The 20,084-nt window shown below is 45.5% G+C and overlaps 1 protein-coding gene across 1 annotated transcript; it reads left to right on the top strand.

Moving 5' to 3' along the window:
- The first annotated feature begins 146 nt into the window (after positions 1-146).
- On the top strand, positions 147-18,760 carry heatr1 (HEAT repeat containing 1). The gene is made up of 44 exons (XM_023341379.1): positions 147-195; positions 920-1,074; positions 1,156-1,372; positions 2,132-2,273; positions 2,344-2,445; positions 2,539-2,679; positions 2,989-3,200; positions 3,286-3,413; positions 3,497-3,584; positions 4,222-4,441; positions 4,563-4,670; positions 4,751-4,849; positions 4,942-5,027; positions 5,461-5,657; positions 5,741-5,862; positions 5,946-6,143; positions 6,761-6,935; positions 7,027-7,175; positions 7,827-8,019; positions 8,114-8,286; positions 8,997-9,149; positions 9,231-9,449; positions 9,639-9,770; positions 9,859-9,962; positions 10,395-10,541; positions 11,148-11,266; positions 11,346-11,467; positions 11,559-11,687; positions 11,785-12,006; positions 12,110-12,239; positions 12,731-12,912; positions 12,992-13,044; positions 13,123-13,246; positions 13,915-14,055; positions 14,460-14,755; positions 14,833-14,983; positions 15,054-15,242; positions 16,114-16,248; positions 16,328-16,432; positions 16,525-16,687; positions 17,684-17,838; positions 17,922-18,080; positions 18,299-18,407; positions 18,543-18,760. The coding sequence occupies exons 2-44, from the start codon at positions 933-935 to the stop codon at positions 18,629-18,631; spliced, it is 6,420 nt and encodes a 2,139-aa protein (XP_023197147.1). The 5' UTR covers positions 147-195; positions 920-932; the 3' UTR covers positions 18,632-18,760.
- Positions 18,761-20,084: the final 1,324 nt, after the last annotated feature.

Raw genomic sequence — 20,084 nt, 5'->3', positions numbered from 1 at the left:
AAACATAAATAATATGTGTGATATGTTGCTGAGAGTAAACAAAAAGCGTGATTTAATCTCTACGTCAAAGATAGTATTTGTTAGGAGTGAGCCATCTTTCCATCAAACTTTGTCATCTTGGTGAACCGGATGTAGAGAGACGTTTCCGTCGCAGACACGGTTGCACGTGTGTTTTGGGTGCTCCTTGTCACTTAGGTAGGTGCTGATATGTCCGTAAACTTTTTTTTGATTTATGTTGTTAGTGTGTGTGTTTTAGTTTATCTGACAACAGGTAACTTTGATTTCCCACGACGTTGATTAAAGTGATCAGTTATTATTTACAGTCTGGGGATAAACAGACAGTAAGGAGCACATGCTTCTCTGTGTGTTTGTACCGAACTATACAGAATTAAACAGATTAATGGGTGATTTTTTTTTTTTTTTTTTACTGATTAGAAATGTATTCAGACGTAGTGGAGACGATTATTTGATTTATTAAACGCACTAGACAAAAAAAGATCATGTCTGATTAATGTGAAACTAGACTTTGAGGTTACGGTCATAGTATCCTGTTACCTGTTTAATAATTCAATTCAAATTATCAACACATTATTGATTGTGTGTCGGTTTCTCTTTTTTCCGTCCAGCTGTGAACTAAACCCACTAAGTTGTTCCCCCTTTCCGAACCCATAAGAAAAAGAAAAATCTAGTCAGTTTCTCTCCTGGCTTCATAATAAAATGTTAGACTAGGGGAGTTGTGAAGTGGGAGAAATGAGTGTGTGTGTGTGTGTGTGTTCTTTTATTTCTTACAAATAAAACTGAAATGTGTCGCATGCATTTGTATTCACTAACCTACAACTTCTAAAAACATTCAAATGAAGTGTGTTGAACTGAAGCTCAGTTTAATGTGTGAATGTGATTATGTTTGTGTCTCCTTCAGACCGGAAGCCATCATGACGTCCTTGGCTCTCCAGCTGAAGAGGCTCGCGCTGCCACAGAGCGATCCCAACCTGCTGAGTCGTAAAGAAGTCGCCTCGCTGCTCTTTGACCCCAAAGATGCTGCCACCATGGACAGGAGCACCTTCTACGCCCTCGGTGAGTCTGAGCCTGAGCCAGACACGGAACCGCTTCCTGTTCTCCCTCTTAACACCTTCCCTGTTCTCTGCTCTTTTCCAGGCTGCACGGGGCTGGAGGAGCTGCTGGGAATCGAGCCAGCTTTCCTGGAGTTCCATGACACCCTGTTCAGCCCCGCCTCCATGACGCTGGAGCGCGGCGTCCAGTCCAAAGAGGTCAACGAGAAGCTGGACGCCGGAATCTCGCTCTTCCTCACGCGGCTCTGCCCGTACTTCCTGCTGAAGCCAGCTCACAAGTGCATTGAGTGGCTGGTTCACCGGTATGTCGCTCTGCTTCACATCACACCTGAGTCAGTCTTTTTCTCGGCGCAGACTCCGAACTGTGACTTTTTTAAAAACAATTTCTGATGCTTTTACGACGTCAGTCTCCGAATGCATTTCTCCGTTTGGACGCAGAAATGCATTATTTGTTTGTGTTGCTTCTAGTCGTTACTGGTGTTCCCACTGACAGCTAGAACAACAAACTTTCATTTTCTTTGCTAAATTGAAAATTTGCAGCATCTTCTTAGCAAAACTGTTGGAAAACAGCCAGGACCTTTCCCTCTCAGGAGCAGAGGCATGTCGGAGTTTTGAAATTGCGGAGTTTGTGTTAGATTATTTTACAAACTGCATAATCAGTATCTTCCATCTTCAACTTCCACTAAAAACTGATCTCAAATATGGAGGATTCATCCTGCCAAAATCGTCTATAAGTAAATAAATAAATGAGGAAATAAAACTGTAAATAAATAAATATATTCTGAGATAAATACATGTTTTTATTTACTTCATTGTTTGCATTTTTGGCGGGATTGGTCCTCTTTGGTACTCTTAAAGGTACAGTGCACAATTTTAACTTGCTGCGAGCTTAGGGTGTAATATGTTTTAGTTTTAGTGTAACAAGCACCAAAGCTTCCAGCAGAGTTTCTGATCTGACCTCTTCGGGTTCTTATCCACCTGGTTCTGACCCGTTATCGACTCGCGGATGAGGTAGAGGTTAAGACGTTCCAGACTCACGCTGGTGTTGTTGTGTCGTTCAGCTTCCACGTCCAGCTGTATAACCCCGACAGCCTGCTGGCCTGCGCGCTGCCGTACCACGACACCAACCTGTTCGTCCGAGTCGTGCAGCTGCTGAATCTCAAAGAAGCCACCAACCGCTGGAACTGGCTGCGGTGCTTACAGGTCCGGATCCATCCTTCGACAGTCTCTCTGGTTCTGCTCTGTATGGATTTAAAACATCTTGATGTTGCAGAAACCGGGCGTGCCGCTCTCTAGAGGGACTCTGATCACACACTGCTACTCAGACCTGAGCTTCATGGACTTCATCTGCACCCTGGTGACGCGGTCCATCCAGGTGAGCTCACCGACACGCGGCGCCTCTGAAAGAGCAGAGGTTTGTCCTTCCGATATATGACGAGCTCCAACAGGTCTCTGTTCTCCTCCTCAGGCTTACTCTGGACACTCTGGAAGCTTCTCTCAGCTCCGAGTCATCTTCTCTTTCTACGCCTGCACCATCGTCCCCGCTCTGGATGCTGTGGACAAAATTTCTGACGCCATCATCGCCAAACTGCTACCATATGTCCAGATGGTAACCAACTGAACACACAGTCAGATTTTGCTTTTTTTTTTTTTAAAGGATGGAGCAAACTGTAAAACTGATGGAAACTGCATAAGTTTCCATCCTCTTGTTCTTGACATGAGTGTTGTGATATGGACTGTTTTGTGCTCCAAACATGGATAAATTCATCTATTTCTGTTATTAAGTGTTGCTGTTCGCTTCTGTTCGTTAACGCACTCCGTCTCAGGATAGGATGTCATTGTTAAAAAAAATAAGATGTCTCAGCTGAGCAGGTTGACTAAGATCGGGTCCCGTTTTGTTGCCTGCTCGTCTCTTCAGGGTCTCAAGTCGTCCCTGTCGGACTACAAAGCCGCCACCTACATGATCGTGTGCCAGCTGGCCGTGAAGGTGGTGATGGAGGCCAGTCTGGTCGACAGCCTCGCCGTGCACGTCAGCAAGTCTCTGCGCAAAGAGCCCGTTCTGGCCAAAGAGGGTCTGGGCTGCCTCATCGTACTGCTGCAGAACCAGAAGGAGGGCTCGGTCGGTCCCAGGTACCCCAGAGGTGGTTCGGGTGTTGATTGTTGTGCTCAGTGCAGGTGTGGTCTCTCCTTTACCATGTGTTGCTTTTGTGCTTAGGGCGCTCAAGAGTCTGTGCTCGATGCCAGCACTGGTTTCCACGCTGCAGGTCATGGCGGCGAGCCACGATGTCGGTCCCCTGCTGGGGTACATGCTGCCTCAACTGGTCCGCGGTTTGTTCTGCTCAGGTCAGACTGTGAACATTTTAGGTGTCAACGGTGTAGCCATGTGACAACTGGGATCAGAGTTTAACAGGTAATCTCTGTAACAGATGAGAAAGGGGCAGACAGACTCAGCATGGTGAAGTCCATCCTGAAGTCTGTCCCGCTGACCAAAGACTTGGACCGAACCGTGGCTCGGTAAGGCTCCTAAACTAGTGTTTTAGCATTTTGGCTTTCCTTGACCTTTAAACTTGTATATATATAAAAATGGTAAATGGACACATTTATACACTGGTATGCAGGATGTGCATTCAATATACCGATATGCATGCAGCATGTGAAAGGAGGAAGCTGAAATCGAACCTACAACCTTTCGATCACAAGACGACTGCTCTACCCACAGAGCCCATAATTGAATATAAGAAAATCTTTTTGTTTCAGATGTTTGGAGGTGTGAACATGATATCTACCATATATAATAAAAAAAATTTCCATTCCCAATAAAATAGCCTTATTTGTTAAAGTAATTTTCAATAGTTTTTACTGAAAAATATTAGTCATATCCCTCCAGAATATTCTTGTATAACAATATGATGACGATGTAGCATGTTGTGTCATTGCCACATGGTGGGTATCGTCATTTAAGCTTCCATTAAACGCCACATTGGTACAGAGCATTAGCATTAGCTTCCACTAAATACTATCTGTTTGATATTATATCTTTGGATGGAAGATTTAGAACCAGAAGAGACTTCTTCCATCAGACCCTGACTCCCCCAGTGGGCTAATTTTAGAACTCTCAACATTATTTGACCTGTTTTTGTTTCTGCTGCAGTCTCCTCCTGGAAGAGTATCTGAATCAAACCGAGCGCTCTGCTGAGGACATGTCGTCCCTCGACCAGCGCCTGCTGCCTGTCGTTCGACTGTTTGAGTCCAGGTACTGCCGAGCGCTGGACGCAGTCCTCGCTGGTCATGTGACCGACAGCGACGACCAGCAGCAGAAACGTCTCTTCCACCAGTTCCTGACTCTGTCCATGAGCAGTGGCAAATTCCAGGTTAAGAAAAAATATTCCAAGTTTTTCTCTTTTTTAAAAAAAAACAACAACACAAAGATAAATTCTGATTCTCACGGAGAGAAAAGCTCATCTTTACTTCCTTCCTGACAATTTCTGTCAGATTTTGGACGACTTGGACACGTCGCTGCTCCTCAGCCTTAAACACCCGCAGCCTTCGGTCCGAGTGGCAGCCGTGGATCATCTGATGAGCATCGTCACGTCTGAGCAGGTACAGCTGGAATATGTGTTAAAAATAAACGGCGAGGAGGATTTCACAATGCCTCACCGTCTTGCGTCTCCTTCGAACAGCGGCAGAGCTTGGATGAAACGTTCCTGAGAGACGCCGTCGCGGAGCGCCTGAACGACGACGTTCCAGAAGTGGTCACTGCCGCTCTCGGGGTCCTGCAGGTCAGTGGGATAAGTCCTTCTTTAGTCCATCGCTGTGTGGTGTCCCTGCTCACTGAAGTAGATTTTTTTGGGGTGTTTTGTTTTTTTTGTAGCTGCTGCTGGATGTTTTGGACCCAGAGGATGTGGTGTCATGGCTTTTGTCCCTGCTGCAAAGAGTTCATCCACCAGCTCAGCAGTGGTCAGTGAACTAAACGCATGTGTTCCTCCAGAAGGTTTCCCTCTTGGATTATGAAACTTCAGACAGCTGACCACTTAACTCAAATTACTTTGTTGTAAACAATTAGTTTAATAATTGAGTAATTTGTCAGTTATTCTGCATTAATCAAGCAATTAAAAAAAAAAAGTTGTTCTGTAGTAGCTAGTGTAGAGAAAATGCTAGTAAACAATGCCGTTCATTTTTTATTAACATTTTTATTAAATACAGTACGATATAAACATCACTTTCAGTCTCAAGTTTGAATTATAAATTCTTTTCTAAAGCACAGATGACACTAACTTTTACAAATTAAAAAGTACATTTAAATTGAAGCATTAGTAAGCAATTCATTTTATATTATACTTTCAGTCTCAAGTTAGGAATCGTTGCAGCCCTCCTTTGTCGCCTAATACAGGATGCCCGTACTGACGGAGGCGGTGCGTTTGCTGTCGGACCCCCGGCTGGGAAAGGGGGACGCTGAGTTTCTGCAGAAAACGGGCTGGAAGCTGCTGCCCTTCCTGGTGATCACCTCGTCTGAGGTGGGAATCGCCCACTCCATCGCCCGGTCCTCCATCTTCAACCAGCACCCTCTCACTCTGAGCTGGGCTCAAGGTGAGCGACCCGACAACTTCCTGTTTGAAAGTTTTAAAATCCTTGGACTTTTAGCAACAAACGTCTTGTTTGCTTCCCAACAGAGCTCCAGAATGTGACGAAGAAGAGCACTCAGCCCGACTTCGTAGGCATGGCCAACCAGCGTCTGGTCGCCACGCTCACCAAGAACCTGACCAGCATGGAGCACTTCTCCAAACGGGACGCCGTGAGTCGCACGTCTGAGAGCGGAGCTCCTGGCGAATCCGGTTTTCCGACGGGAGCGTTCACGAATGCGTTTGTGTTGTGCAGCTGGAGAAACTGGTCCTGCTGGTGGAGCAGCAGCGGGGCGCCGGGCTCAGCGGGAGGGCGTCCTTCTTGGTTCTGACCCAGACCCTGCTGCTCAGCCTGGGGGATCTGAGCGCGACGCAGCACCTGCTCACCGCCCAGAGGGTCTACACGCTGCTGGAGCCCCCCCTGCTGGACGTGATCCGAAGCGACGACGCCCGGGTGAGTTCTAGCTCACAGGAAGTCCAGTTAGCTGAGTGGAGTCGGCCCCTCTCATCATGATCGTTCACCTTTGCAAAACTTTTCGTTTGTGTCGCTATCATATTAAAGATGTTAATAAATGTTTCCAGAGGTCATCGAAGCTCAACTAGCCAACTCTACATTTACTAAAATCAGCCAAATTTGGTGTTAGTAAACCATGCTGCAAATATTTTAGCTACACAAACCAAGACAAATGAAGCAGAGTCAATTTATTATATAATTTATAAGTTTTGTATGATTTTGTTAATGTGAGGGGGGAGGGGTTATGAAAACTTTTTGTTTTTAAGATCTTAAAAACATTGACACAAACAAAAAAAATTGCTGCACAATCATAGCACAGTTGATTGCCATCATATGGCGTTTGATTCTGTAAACGTGGACTGGCTGGTTGACCTTTGATGACCTCTGGAAACATTTATTAACATCTTTAAAATGACACCGGCACAAGCGAAAGTTTTTGCTGCGCAAACCAATTTGGTTCAATACGAAGAAGGTGGTGGGGCGCCAACTTCACTCCAGGTAGTCCAGGTGTGTTGTGGGAAACGTAGACAGCAGTTCGCTCCTCTGTGACATCACAGGAAATCGGGTGTCCCATCCCGGTGCCGCCCACCTTCTCCGAAGCCCTGGGCGTCTACCTGAGCCGATGCGAGCAGCAGCCGGGGCAGCGTCTGGATCGGGAGTTCGGCTCGGTTCTGATCGCTCTGCTCAGGGACTTTATCTCCTCGCTCAGGTGTCATGACACCTCGTTTAAAGGTAAAGAAAAAAAAAAGAAGAAAACATTTGTAACTGTGATGTTTGGTGGGATTTAAGAGTTTTGAATAAGTTGGTCACGTCCATGTTACAGGTGAGGCCTGGTGGAATCCGGAGAAGATGGACGCCAACACCTGCTGCTACCTGGGCCTGATTTGCCGCCTCTTCAGCATCATCATCGGTGGCGCCTCTGAGGGCCCGGTCGTTGGGAGCTGCAGGGTTCTGATGAAGCAGCTCGTCCAGGTGAGTCGTGCAAAGCAGGGATGTCAAAACTCGTCCTCATCTTGTACCAGAATGTATTGATAAAACTGTTTTAAATATTAATAAATATTTCTGCATTGGAGAAATATTTATTAAGTTCTTCCTAAAATTAAATAATATCGATCAGTCCCTCCAGAATTTTATGATTGTTTTTGTGATTTTTGCAATCAAATTCTCAGATTTTGTGGTGCTAATTTAGAAATATTTGCAAGGAATAGTGCAAGATTTGCACTTGCATGCTTACGATCGATCAGACTAGAACTTGACATTGAGTTGTGAAAATAAGAAATACTGCCACCTGCAGGTTGGAGGTAGAAGTTGTGTAAACCCAATGGGTTTGACCACATCAGAGGAAAGATTTTCATAAACTCACAGTTATGCGAAAATATGTGGGAATCTGTTGATTTTTGTGTGAATTTCTGCAACCACTGAAAAAAAAAAAAAAAAAAACAGAGAGAGATTGATCAATGTGTTTTGGCATCTGGAGTCCTGAGGGCCACATTAAATGCTTCGCCGGGACGGATTTGGACCCCGGGGCCTTGAGTTTGACATATTATGGAAAGTTATTTTTTTAGGTGCAGCGTGATTTAAAAAAAAAAAAAAGGGTCCAATGATTACACATGTCTCCTTCAGGTTCATCTCCAGGAGCCCGCCATACTCTTCAGGTTCCTGTGCCTCATCTGGGGATACAGCAGTAACCACGGAGACCAGCTGGACGTGAAGGTGGGCGCCATGCTGCAGACCAGAGCGCTGCACATGGGCCGGGTTCTGATGGAGGTCCAGCCGGCCGCCACGCTGAACGAGCTGGCAGCTCTGGACTCACCAGGTGAGGAGCGGTTGCCCTGCAGGTTTGATTTTTTTTGGGGGGGCGGGGTTCTCTGCTGGGACTTAATCGACTCTCCTGTATCTCCTTGCCCCAGTGGTCCTGTCCTTGGTATGCTGTCTCAGCTCTCCGGTTCAGGAAGTCCGGAGGGCCGCCCTCTGCACCTTGCAGAGCCTATCGGGAGCCAGCAGCTCCCCCTTCCACCCAATCATAGAGAGGCTGCAGAAAACCTCAGAGGAGATCATCACTGACGCATCGTATCTGAGCACGGTGAGCTTTTCTGTCTCTAAACGCGGCTCGCTCAGGAATCGTACAAAATACTTGAAAACGTCACAAGGATTTTCAAGGTTTGGAACATGCTGGATTTCTGTATGTAGCCCTTGAAGGTGCTTGGTATTGTTAGCTGGACAGTTTTGTAATAAAGCTGAAATAAACTTCTAGGAGGAAAGACTCCTCACTGAAAGACAAGTTATTATTTATGTTGTGTTATGATATCTAATGTGAACAGAAGGGTCATTTATCTTAACAAAAACAGATTTGTTCAGCTTAACGAACATTTATTAACTCAGTTAGTGAGTTATTGATATCTGTGACTGAAATAAAGGAGGTTTTATGTTTTAGATGTTTAAGTTATTGAAATCTGAGGATTATTTTTTTGCTATGAGTGTTTTGATCTCAGACCAAACTGAGACCAACAGTCGGGTGTACAGCGTGTGTGTGTGAGAGAATTTTCAAAACTTTTTCCCTATCAATTATTAATCAATCAATAATGGATTGATTATTATCATCAATAATTAACGTCTTATTATTAAGACGTTAATAATAACAGTAATAGTGTATGAAACCATGTGGTCCCTGGAAAAATTTGAAAAGTTGCCTTGAAAATGCTTGAAAAGTGCATTTGTGGGGAAAAGTGTGCGAACACACTGAACCTGCCCCTTAAATTGCCTAAATCACTAATGAGTATTTGTTGCCTTCAGGTTCTCGGCGTTCTTCATGATGAGTCTTCGTCTGGCAAAGCAAAGTCGCAACAGGGGAAGCTACAGGACACCCTGCAGCAGCTGCTGAACTCCCGCTGCCCGGCGTACACCGCCACCACCCTGCTGGAGGCCCTGAGCTCCGTCAACGGAAAGGTGCGAATGTTTTCCAAGCCCGTTATTTTCTTTATTTAATGCCATTTTATTTCACGTTGTTCTTATTTCCCGTTCTTCCAGTCCCTCCTCTCCGCCCTGCTTCCGGTTCTGGAGCCCCTCCTGGCACAGACCGGACCCGACACGCCGTCCCTGTTGCAGTCCGAAACCCAGCTTCTTCGGCTCGTGCTGGGGAAGTTCAATGAGGCGTCGGCGTCCCTGCTGGCAGAGGACGAGAACTGCATGGATTTGTTCGTTAGAGCTCTGAAGATGGACAGCTGTCAGATCTTCGCTCTGGAACAGGTCGGGGGCCAGAACACTGCTGATGCATGACACACAAATCCAAAATTCTCAGTTTTCTGAGACGAAAGAGCATCCAGGTTTTATTTGACGGCTTTATGGTCGAAAAACACGTCCAAACCGAGTCCACCAAATAAAACAAGAATTTAAAAATCTGGATTTAACGCACACGTTCAATGTTCATGTCTCCAGATCACAAAGCCGTTCTTCTCGGCCCTCGGAGACGAGAAGGCGCAGCAGAAGCTCCTGTCGGTGATGTTCGACCTGCTGGCGGAGGGCCGCAGTGCGTTGGTGGCCAACACGGTCGGCAGCGTCTTCAAAGCGGTGAGAAAATCTAAAGGAAAAGAAAAGTCAAAGCCGGCGTTCTGTTAAAAACTTTTAACAGTCGACGCTTTAAACGTGTTTTTAACAGATCGCCATCGATGCTCAGCTGGTCGCCAACGAGCTCGCTCCTCCAGACAAACCAAAAGTCAGCGTCACGGTCCAACAAACCCGCAGGAGCAGAATGTCTCAGAGGTACTCGCCGTTTCTCTTCTTCACATCAGCATGGTCCCCGTTTTATTCACACCATCCATCCATCCACCCATTCATCCATCCATCCATTTTCTAACACCCTTGTCCCTAGCGGTGTCGGAAGGGGAGCTGGTGTCTATCTCCAGCTAATGTTCTAAACGAGCGGCAGGGTTCACCCTGGACAGGTCGCCAGTCTGTCGCAGGTTTTTTTTTTCCCCCCACCATTATGGGTAAAATAAAATGGCGACTGTGGAGATCCATCTCACTTTTTAATGCCTTTCAATCATATATCAACCTGTTTTTATAGTAGATGCTTCATGTTGTGGTCTGAAAATATCGATCTCAGCTTGGGGCACCACAGAGCTGTGTGTTCGGACCTCCGTTTTTTGACTTGACTGATTTTTTAAATTAATTTTTTGTTTTTGGTCTGGTCAGGAAACCTCAGGAGAGTGACAGTGTGTGTCCAGAGGGAGGTGCTGTGTTGTGGCAGAGAGTCACACTGATTCTGGAGCTGCTGCAGCACAAGAAGAAGCTGAAGAGAGCCCAGGTGTTGGTGCCTGCTCTCTTCTCTCTTCTGTCCAGGTAACAAATAGCTGCTTCCGGTTTCGTATTTTTAAATCATCATGAAATAAACCCCTTTTTCCGACTAGCAACAAAGCTGGATGGGATGGAAAATTAACCAACGAATGATTACGTTGAGTCTGTTTTACATTGGGGGGGGAATTTAAATGGTTATTATGTTTTTCTTCTATCTGAAAGTAGTCCTATGTTAATTCTTGCAATGACTAAAGCCATTTTATTTAATCTGTGCTGCTTCTATAGGTTAGTCCTTTTGCCAGCTAGCAACAAAGTTACCAATTTGCTTAAATAAGTGATGCAATTTGTAAAGAACTAGTGACAGAAATGCTAACATTGTTGGTATATTTTAAGTTAATTTTGTATTCTTACCATAAAATGACAACATTTTCATTTATTTGGGTTCAAATTCCAGCTGATTTGTATGAAATAGAACAGGTGATGAAACCAAAATTGCTTGAAAATAAAACACCAGACTGTTACATTTGGTTCCTGAACAAATCGAGTAGACGACCATAACCTGTCAGGTAGAGATTGACAAAAGGGGGCGGGGTGGCACGCCCCTTCGGCAGGCTCCGATTGGTTACATTTTTGGTTTGTTTGTCTCACCAGGAGCCTGGAGCCGAGTGCAGCCGATCAGACAAACATGGAGTACACCAAGCAGATGCTCCTCAGCTGCCTGCTAAACGTCTGCACCAGGCTGTCGGCCGACGGAGGCCCTCCGGCTGCAGGTGAGGAGGGGGACAAGGAGGCGGAGCTTCCAGTTTCCTGCCTGAACACGCGTTCACGTTCTGCGTCCGCTCTCCGCAGACATCCTGGACGAAGAGAAATTCAGCGTGGAGCTGGTGGTCCAGGTCATCAGGTCGTCCGACATGCCCCAGACTCACCACCACGCGCTGCTGCTGCTGGGCGCCACCGCTGCCATCTTCCCCGTAAGCCCCGCCTCCTCTGACAGGTGCATACCTGTTTAAATAAAGAACGTAAGAGAGCTTTCCCGTGTCGCCCCCCCCACGCCCTCCGCAGGAGAAAGTCCTCCACAACATCATGCCCATCTTTACCTTCATGGGAGCCAACATCCTGCGGCTGGACGACGCCTACAGCTTCAGAGTGATCGAGAAGACGATGCAGACGGTCGTCCCGGCTTTGGTCCGGGTGAGCTCGGATAATTTCAGCGGAGATCGCCGCCGCTGCCCGCCGACAGGAATGAAGAGCCGAGTCTTAACGTGGCACTGATTTCTTCCCCCCGCAGGCCCACCGCCTCTCGGACGGCTCGTCCGCCCCCGTCATGGTCGCCGTGGTGACGAGGATCATGCACGTGTTCGCCGACGCGCTGCCTCACGTGCCCGAGCACCGCCGGCTGCCGGTCCTCGGCCAGCTGTTGACAGCGCTGGGCCCCGCCCACTTCCTGTGGATCCTCATGCTGCTGCTGCTGAAGCTGCACGCTACTCAGAGCAGCGGCGCCGGCGACAAGGTGACGGAGGCTCCCTCCGTTAATTTTAGGGAGGTGTTCTGTGTGAGTTCCTGGATTTTTAAATGGGGTGTTTTTTGTTTTTGTTTTTTTTTTTCTCGTTCAGGACGCAGCTCTGGAGAGCGACATGGACTTCTGGATCTCCCTGTGCTGTCAGTTCGAGGCGAACCAGCAGCTCAGCTCCCTCATCAACATCCTCAACTTTGTGCTGCAGCTGCCGGACGACAAGGACGAAGGTGAGACGCAGGGAATTATAAAATCTGCTCCTGTCCACGTCGCTTTGGAATAATAATTCCAATAGGCCTGAAATTAATTAATTGATTAAATGCAATTAATTGACAATATTGGCTTAGTAGTTGATCTATCATTAATTGGAGTACACAGAGTCAAAAAAGAGACCATTTGCTGAGAGAAAAACATGTTTAGGACAGTAATAAAGCCAAATCTGTACGAAAAATACAGTATAGACATGTTGCGTTTAAAGTAAAAATAAACCTTCTTCGTCTGCAGATATGTTCTACACAGAACTTCTTACGTGGCATAGATTTAGCTTTACATGGTTCAAATTCTAAAAATAAACAGCTGCTATTAAGCAGATTATTAATTGGTTAATCCAAAAAGCAAACAGAAAAAAACATGTCAAACCCTGCACTGTTTTGCTGTTAAGTCGAGCAGAAAAGTCTGAGCTTTTCAGATGTTGGCGTCAGAAGTATTTGTCGTGTTGCAGCCACAGCGAAGCCGGCGGTTCGCCGGCGAGCGGCCAAGAAGAAGGAGGACGAGCCGGAGGAAAAGACGGAGGACCTGATCTTCAGCGTGGAGACGCACAGCGGCAAAGAGCTGCGACACTTTAAGTTCCTCTGCGTGTCCTTCATGGCTCAGCTGCTCGGCTCCAGCCGCTTCATCCAGAAGGTGGGAAGGAAGAATCCGCCGCCGCAGACAGGGAAGACGGGGAAGTCGGCGTTTCTTAAAACGTCCTTTCTGCTTTCAGGTCTCGGAGGAAAGCGACAACAGCAAAGATTCTCTGCAGCAGCTGCAGCAGACGTGGGTACCTCTCGGGAACACCGGCGGGAACACCAGTGAGAACGCTTCTCTGAGTACCTTTGTGTGTGTGTGTGGCAGGCTGCTGGAGAAGATCCTGCGCTACATCCACTCCGTGGCTCGCTGCGTGGAGGACAATGCCGACCAACCCACCGCCAAGTTCTGGAGAGTTCTGCTTAACAAGGCCTACGAAGTCCTGGACAAGGTCAGCGTCACGATAAAGACCTTCCCCCAGGGTTCATACCGGTGCTTTAAATCCTCAAAAATGCTTACATTTCAATTAGGTACTTTCACAGTTTGGAAAGTGCCGGATTTGTGGATAAAGTGCTTGATATTCAAACTGCAGGGTTTGATTAGGATTTTTATACACACCTAATAAAAAGACACTAATGGGGTTTTTTCTCACCGTCTGAAGACAAATCAGACTAAATTTCTCATGTTTTAGGTTTGTTAGATTCACTGTGTATTTGCTAAATGACTAAACTTTTTTTTTTTACTTTATATTTTAATATTTAATATTCCTAATGGCTCAGTGAGTTGTTGATTTGGGCAACCGGCTTGTATTTTATTCGTTTTGTTCTCAGAAGAGTCATGTGTACAAGGTGTGTGTGAGAGACATTTCAAAACAAATATTTTAGTTTGTCCCTGGTGTGTGGAATACTATCACACCACATTAGTAATAAAAGTAACATGTAATGTAATTGAGACTGTCTTTTTTTTCCCTTTTTGCTCATTTGTATTGTTTCGATCTCCAAAATGTTGTGCTGGAAACATTTAAAAACTGACCTGGAAAATGTTTGAAAAGCTCTACTGTTGGAGGGGGGGGGGACGTGTGTGAACCCTGCTCCCTTTAACACCCCGACTCCTCTCCAGGTGAACGCCCTGCTGCCCACAGACACCTTCATCACGGTGATGAAGGGGCTGATGGGAAATGAGTTGCCGTCGGTGCGGAGGAAGGCCATGGAGCTCCTCAACAACAAGTTGCACCACCGCACGCAGTGGGACGAGCAGCAGGTAACGTTTCCTGGTGTTGCCATAGAAACCCATTGTCAGTTCTAACTGAGTTTGAACTTGCATTAGATCCTTAAAAGACACGTGTCACTTCATCAGTAAAAGCAGAAAACAAATCTTCCAGAGACTAAATAATGCAGAGAAGGTCTGGGGAAGTTTTTTTAAAATTTTTATTACACATTGAAACCGTTAAATAAAACCTAATTAATCCACATACATTGTACAACCACAGAGCAGAAAAAGCCACTGACACTGTAACAGAGTTTTATTTAAAATTATTGAACTAAAACTGATTGATTTTACTGATTGATTGTATTAACAATCAGAGGTCCAATAAAACTGCTACTCTGGCAATTAATTCATAAATTTCTTGTTCTGACCCCCGGGTTTCTTTGCGCTCGTCTCAGGTGGCGTCGCTCTTACAGCTGACCTCTGACCTGCTGAGCATCGTCGGGAAGAGTCCTGGCAAGTCGTCCGAGGAGGCGGAGCAGGCCATCAACCGGCAGACGGCACTCTACAGCCTCAAGCTGCTCTGTCGCACTTTTGGCTCCGCCCACCAAAACGTCTTCGTCCCCGTCCTGCTGCAGGCCGTGGACATCGTCACGGCGACGGCGGAGGACAGGAACGTGACGGGCAGCGCTCTGCTCTGCATCGCCGAGGTGGTCGGCGCGCTCAAGACCCTCGCCATCGCTCAGTTACCCAGGTAACGGGGTCGCACCAACAGGCCGGCTCGGTGTTTCTCCACCCTGCCGCTCACCCGCGCCGCCCTTGGCCCTGCAGGTTGATGCCCGCCGTCCTGCACGCGCTCAGCAACAGGAAGGAGCTGCTGACCAACGAGATCTACCTGCTCAGCGCCGTCACGGCCCTGCAGCGCGTCACCGAGACGCTGGTGCACTTCATCAGCCCGTACTTACAGGACATCATGTTTCAGGTATGTCGCCCGGAGCCGGCCGTCCCGATTGGAGCAACAACCTTCACTTTCCTACTTCCTCTTTCTGCAGGTCTGCCGCTTGACCCGCCTCACAGAGAGCTCGTCCTCTTCAACGTCATCGTCGTCGTCGTCCTCGCCACATTCCCAGCTCTGCCTTCGTCTGTCGTCCCTGAGGAACACGTTGGCTGCCAACCTACCCCCCAGGGTCCTGCTGCCCACCATATCCAAGTGTTACAGCTGCATGGTGGAGGACAGGAAGGTGAGAGACTGAGCAGTTTTTGTTTTTTGTTCAGTGAGAAATCTCGAAAATATTCCTGCTTTCCAATAAAAAATTATATAAAAATTAGTTGTTTTTTTTTTTATTGAGAAAAAATTGTTTTTTTCATAAATACAAAGAAAAAACGAGGAACAGAGCACAGAATGTGAAATAAAGTGTGCCAGGGGCTTCTACAAACAATATTGGTACAAAAACAAACAAAAATCAATAAATCAGAGAGCAGACATTATGACAAAATATGCAATGACCTGCAGAGATTATGTCTGTGCAGATTTTTTTGGGAAATAGTTAATAAATATAGTTTGATTTCCTTAATGAAAACTGTAAAAAAAAAAAAAAATTTATAAATTTTTTTAAAAAGGCTGAAGATGATGAAAATTGACATTTGTGAATATGAAATTGACCAAATATAATTTGATTATTTGCTAGTTTTAAGCCTGCATTTGTTTTGTTCTTTCCCCCCAATGAAAATCTAAAATTAAATGCTCAAACTTTATAGTGGAAATTTAGCATCAGGGTTACAAATGATAAAGTTATTACATTCTTTCCCCAAGTTTCTTGTGATAAAAAATTCCAGAATAAAGGACTGGTGTGTCTCTGAATGCTTTCTGCAAAGCTTACAGTTGCGTTCTACTGTTTTAATACATTTAATCATTTATTAAATTCTGAACTCTCCGCGCCATTTTTTTCCACAGTGAGAAAGTTTTTTTTCTCCAATAGAAAACAGCTAAAGATAGAGAAATGACATCTTGTTGATAAATAATTTTGATGTCTTTACAAGTGGAAGGAAAAAAACAACTTTGCCAACAGTGGATAAAAAGTTTCATCTCTGTGCTTCTCTGTTTCCCTGCAGGGCCAGCTGGCGGCGCTGATGAGCATCCTACAGGAGCACATCGGTCACATGGAGCGAGAGCAGCTCAGCGCCCACCAATCAGAGCTCACCACTTTCTTCCTGACTTCACTGGACTTCCGGGCCGAACACTGCCAGGTGAGCTGAAGCAGAATCGGTTCCCCCCAGACCCGACTCGGGTCAGTTCGGAGCTGACTGCCTCTCCTCCTCGCATCAGGGCGACCTGGAGAAGGCGTGGCAGGTCGAGGGCGGAGTCATCGACTGTCTGATCGCCATGGTGATGAAGCTGTCCGAAGTCACGTTCAGGCCGCTCTTCTTCAAGGTGACGTTAGCGTCGATCCTGAGGGTCGATCCTGCTTCTGCATTTCCTGCAGAAGCAGAAAACGACTGAGGCCGTTTGTTTGTCTGCCGCAGCTCTTCGATTGGACTAAATCAGACAGCAAAGACCGCCTGCTGACGTTTTACCGCCTCTGCAACCGCATCGCCGAGCGCCTCAAGGGTCTCTTCGTGCTTTTCGCGGGAAACCTGGTGAAGCCTCTGGCAGACGTGCTGAGACAGACCAACAGCGCTAAAACAGGTTCCTGATCTAGATGACAACATGCTATTGACTTACTTTTATTAAAATATGATCTTTTCACATTTGAGCTTATTTATTTCTCTACATGAGGTAAACTGTCTCTTGTGATAATCTAGATAGTATAATCTTTACTGTTCACAATTAAATAATAGTAACGTATTTTTATTTTTCTCTGATTGAATTTTAATAATAGGTTATTAGTGTATTTTATTCACTATGCCTTTTTTTTTACATTTAAATTTATGATATTTTTTTTCCAATTGTATGGCATAATGTCAGCAGTTGTCGCAAAACATTTAATTTAATAATATTCTTAATTTGATTATAGTCAGAAAGCTTATTTGAAGTAGGGCTGGGTGATATGGCTTATATATAAATATATATATTGTTTTTGCTTTCTTATAAAATTAGGACTTTATTCTTCTGATATTGCAACTTTATTCTGATAACTAAGAAAAACACTAATAAAATCGTACCCTGGCCCTAATATTCTGTTACAAAGTTGACCTGAATTCAAAGTCCAAATAGTTAGAAGTTGTAAGGTGTGCTTGTCAAACAAAATGGCTACCCATGGCGCACTGACATCACTCTGAACTACGGAAACAAAAGGAGCACATTGGTGATTAAAAAAAAAAAAAATCCCAATTTTCCATAACTGAAATCTAAAAATTTTATTTATTAATAAAATCCATTTAACGCCTAGCCCTAATTTAATGTAATATGTATCACTTTATTTGTAAGACAATGTCTGAATGAATCATTATCAGTTATTTATGTTGTCATAATAGTAATTACAATTTCTATTATCTATTAACAGTTGATGTATTTAAATTCTTTTTAACTGTTTGTTATTCGTAGTTTAGGAATTGTTATGAACATTTCACTTTTATTTTGCCAGATTTTATGAGCTATACATTTCAGGCTAATAATAGTTGTTTTATAAATCTTTTTGCAGTTGTTAGGCGACGCTGATTTTTGACCTCCCGTCTCTTCCAGATGAGCTCATCTTTGACTCGGATCGCTCGGAGGAGAAGAACTGCCTGCTGCTCCGGTCGGTGCTCGACGTTCTCCAGAAGATCTCCCTGTACGACACGCAGAAGTTCCTGAGCCGAGAGCGGGCCGACGCCCTGCTGGGCCCGCTGGTGGACCAGGTGAGACGCAACGCCACGTTTGAAAGCTCGGAACCTGAACGAACGCGATCTGAAGCTCCTCCGTTCCGTGTTTCTGTGCGCAGCTGGAGAACTCCCTGGGCGGGCCGCAGGTCTACCAGGACCGGGTCGTCCAGCATCTGGTTCCCTGCGTGGGTCAGTTCGCCGTTGCGCTGGCCGACGACTCTCAGTGGAAAACCCTCAACTATCAGATCCTGCTCAAGACGAGGCACAGCGACTCCAAGGTGAGCTCAACTTTTAGTCCCGCCTGCGAGTAGCGAGTATTTTAGGAATGGATTAAGCGATGCTTCAGACTATTGTTTGATTAATCAGATAAAAAATTTGGCACACTTTTCAAATCAAGAATTGATTTATCACCATTAATCCAAGTAATCTTTTCATCCCTGAGCACTGCCTTCCAGGCTGTTGATCCTGAATCTGAATATCCGCTCCTCCTCTGCAGGTGCGCTTCTCCTCCCTCCTCATGCTGATGGAGCTGGCGTCCAGACTGAAGGAGAACTACGTGGTTCTGCTGCCCGAGACCATCCCGTTCCTGGCCGAACTCATGGAGGGTGAGGACTCGCATAATTGACTTGGTTCTCAGTTGGTCTCCGCTAAAAACCAGGGTCGTTTCAGTGGAAGTGTGTGTGTGTGTGTGTTTCTGCTGATATTGTGATTAATGGCGTGTGCATGTGTTTGCTTTGCAGATGAATGTGAGGAAGTGGAGCAGCAGGTCCAGAAGGTCATCCAGGAGATGGAGAACATTTTGGGAGAGCCACTGCAGAGCTACTTCTAATGCGACACAATACCACATGGAACACGTTTCAAAGAGTGACACGGAAAACACCGTTTTCCCGCTCCAAGCTGATCCTCTTAAAGTAAAATATTCATTTTTATACAAGGAAAATAAACACTTTGATCGAAATCATGTTTGTCTGCTTCCATTTTTAACAATGACGAGGAAACGGAGCGTAGCATTTAAACCATAGCAACAACTTGCAGGTGTTGCTATGGAGTCCAGTGAGGAGTGGTGACACCTGCTCTGTATAGTTTTCCAGTTTGGTGGGAAAATGAGTTGGAGTCTTTGTTTTTGTTGTTGCAGTTGTTGTTTTTGGTTCTCTGGTGTAATGGAAAATGTTATAATGTGCTCCTCACCACTCTTCTGCTTTAGGTATTTCTGCATTGTCTTATCATGAGATTGGTCAAGCTGCTCTCAAGACTTATGCAGTGTCATATAACAGCAGGGGAGAACTCCTCGATCCTGGAGACTATCTAAGTGTTACTTCCCCAAAGTAGAACTTATCTGCCCTCTTTAGCATGAAAAAACAACCCCCTATCCTTAACAATAGACAAATGGCAAGACCATCTGTGTTGGGCTCCACAGAGTCCCTGGTACATAACAATCAGGGATTCACACCTATAGTCCATTCAAGTCTCTCTTCTGTGATCAGAACCTATAAAAGAAAGCCAGATCCACTGTTAGAGTACACTTGACAGACTCCTTTGACTCTGTATTTCTGTTCTCACCTTGCAAGGTTTTAATACATTTCTTAATTTCTTCTCATCCAGATCGTCCAGCTAGAGTCATTTTTTCCACAACAATTTTGGCGTCACGAACAGGATTCCAGTTTGACATCTTTATTTATGGTGAAATTTAAAGTCCCATTGATCTCATGGGACAAGATTTATTGCGCTAAGTGGTAATTATCCTTAAGTCCACCTCTGAAGGCGTCAACATTAGATTGCAAACCGAACCTTTCATAGAGCAGTGTATTGCAGCCCCAGCTCTCACCAGTATGCATATCAATGGAAGTTTCCTGCGTCTGAGCTAACATCATGGCTCCTGCAGTCTCCCCTTCCTCGGATTGTATGCAGGCTGGGCGCTTACTGTTACTGCGCTGTTTGTGCTTTAGCACAAATGCAGATTCGAGGAGACATGGTTTCAAATAATTCTTAAAACTCTCTTCTGTTTTGTTCAACACAAGCAGCTGCCCTCTTTGTCTGTCTGTCTGTCTGACATTCATGGTTTGTGCCACAAAGAAAATGTGGTAAGAAACCTTTTAAGGGAACAGGCCGCTCCCTCCCAATGCTGTTTGTGACGATGCAATGTTATCTTACTGTACGACCTCTCCACTGTTAAGTCTTATAGCTGCACACTTGACCTCTGCAGACTCCTTTGTACTGATTGGACGATGGTGAAGCAGAACCATAGTGAACACTGGTGACTTCGCAAGGAACCTTCCATGGGC

The sequence above is a fragment of the Xiphophorus maculatus genome, chromosome 10 (genome assembly GCF_002775205.1).
Source record: "Xiphophorus maculatus strain JP 163 A chromosome 10, X_maculatus-5.0-male, whole genome shotgun sequence".
Lineage (NCBI taxonomy): Eukaryota > Metazoa > Chordata > Actinopteri > Cyprinodontiformes > Poeciliidae > Xiphophorus > Xiphophorus maculatus.
Note: the sequence above shows the minus strand (reverse complement) of the source record. Positions and strands in the feature narration are given on the sequence as shown.

Excerpts from the sequence above, each read along its gene's own strand:
- heatr1 (XM_023341379.1), top strand. The coding sequence starts at position 933 with ATGACGTCCTTGGCTCTCCAGCTGAAGAGGCTCGCGCTGCCACAGAGC. Across the intron at positions 12,240-12,730 it reads GCCGGACGACAAGGACGAAG|CCACAGCGAAGCCGGCGGTT; the intron begins GTGAGACGCAGG and ends GTCGTGTTGCAG. Across the intron at positions 14,984-15,053 it reads TACAGGACATCATGTTTCAG|GTCTGCCGCTTGACCCGCCT; the intron begins GTATGTCGCCCG and ends CTCTTTCTGCAG.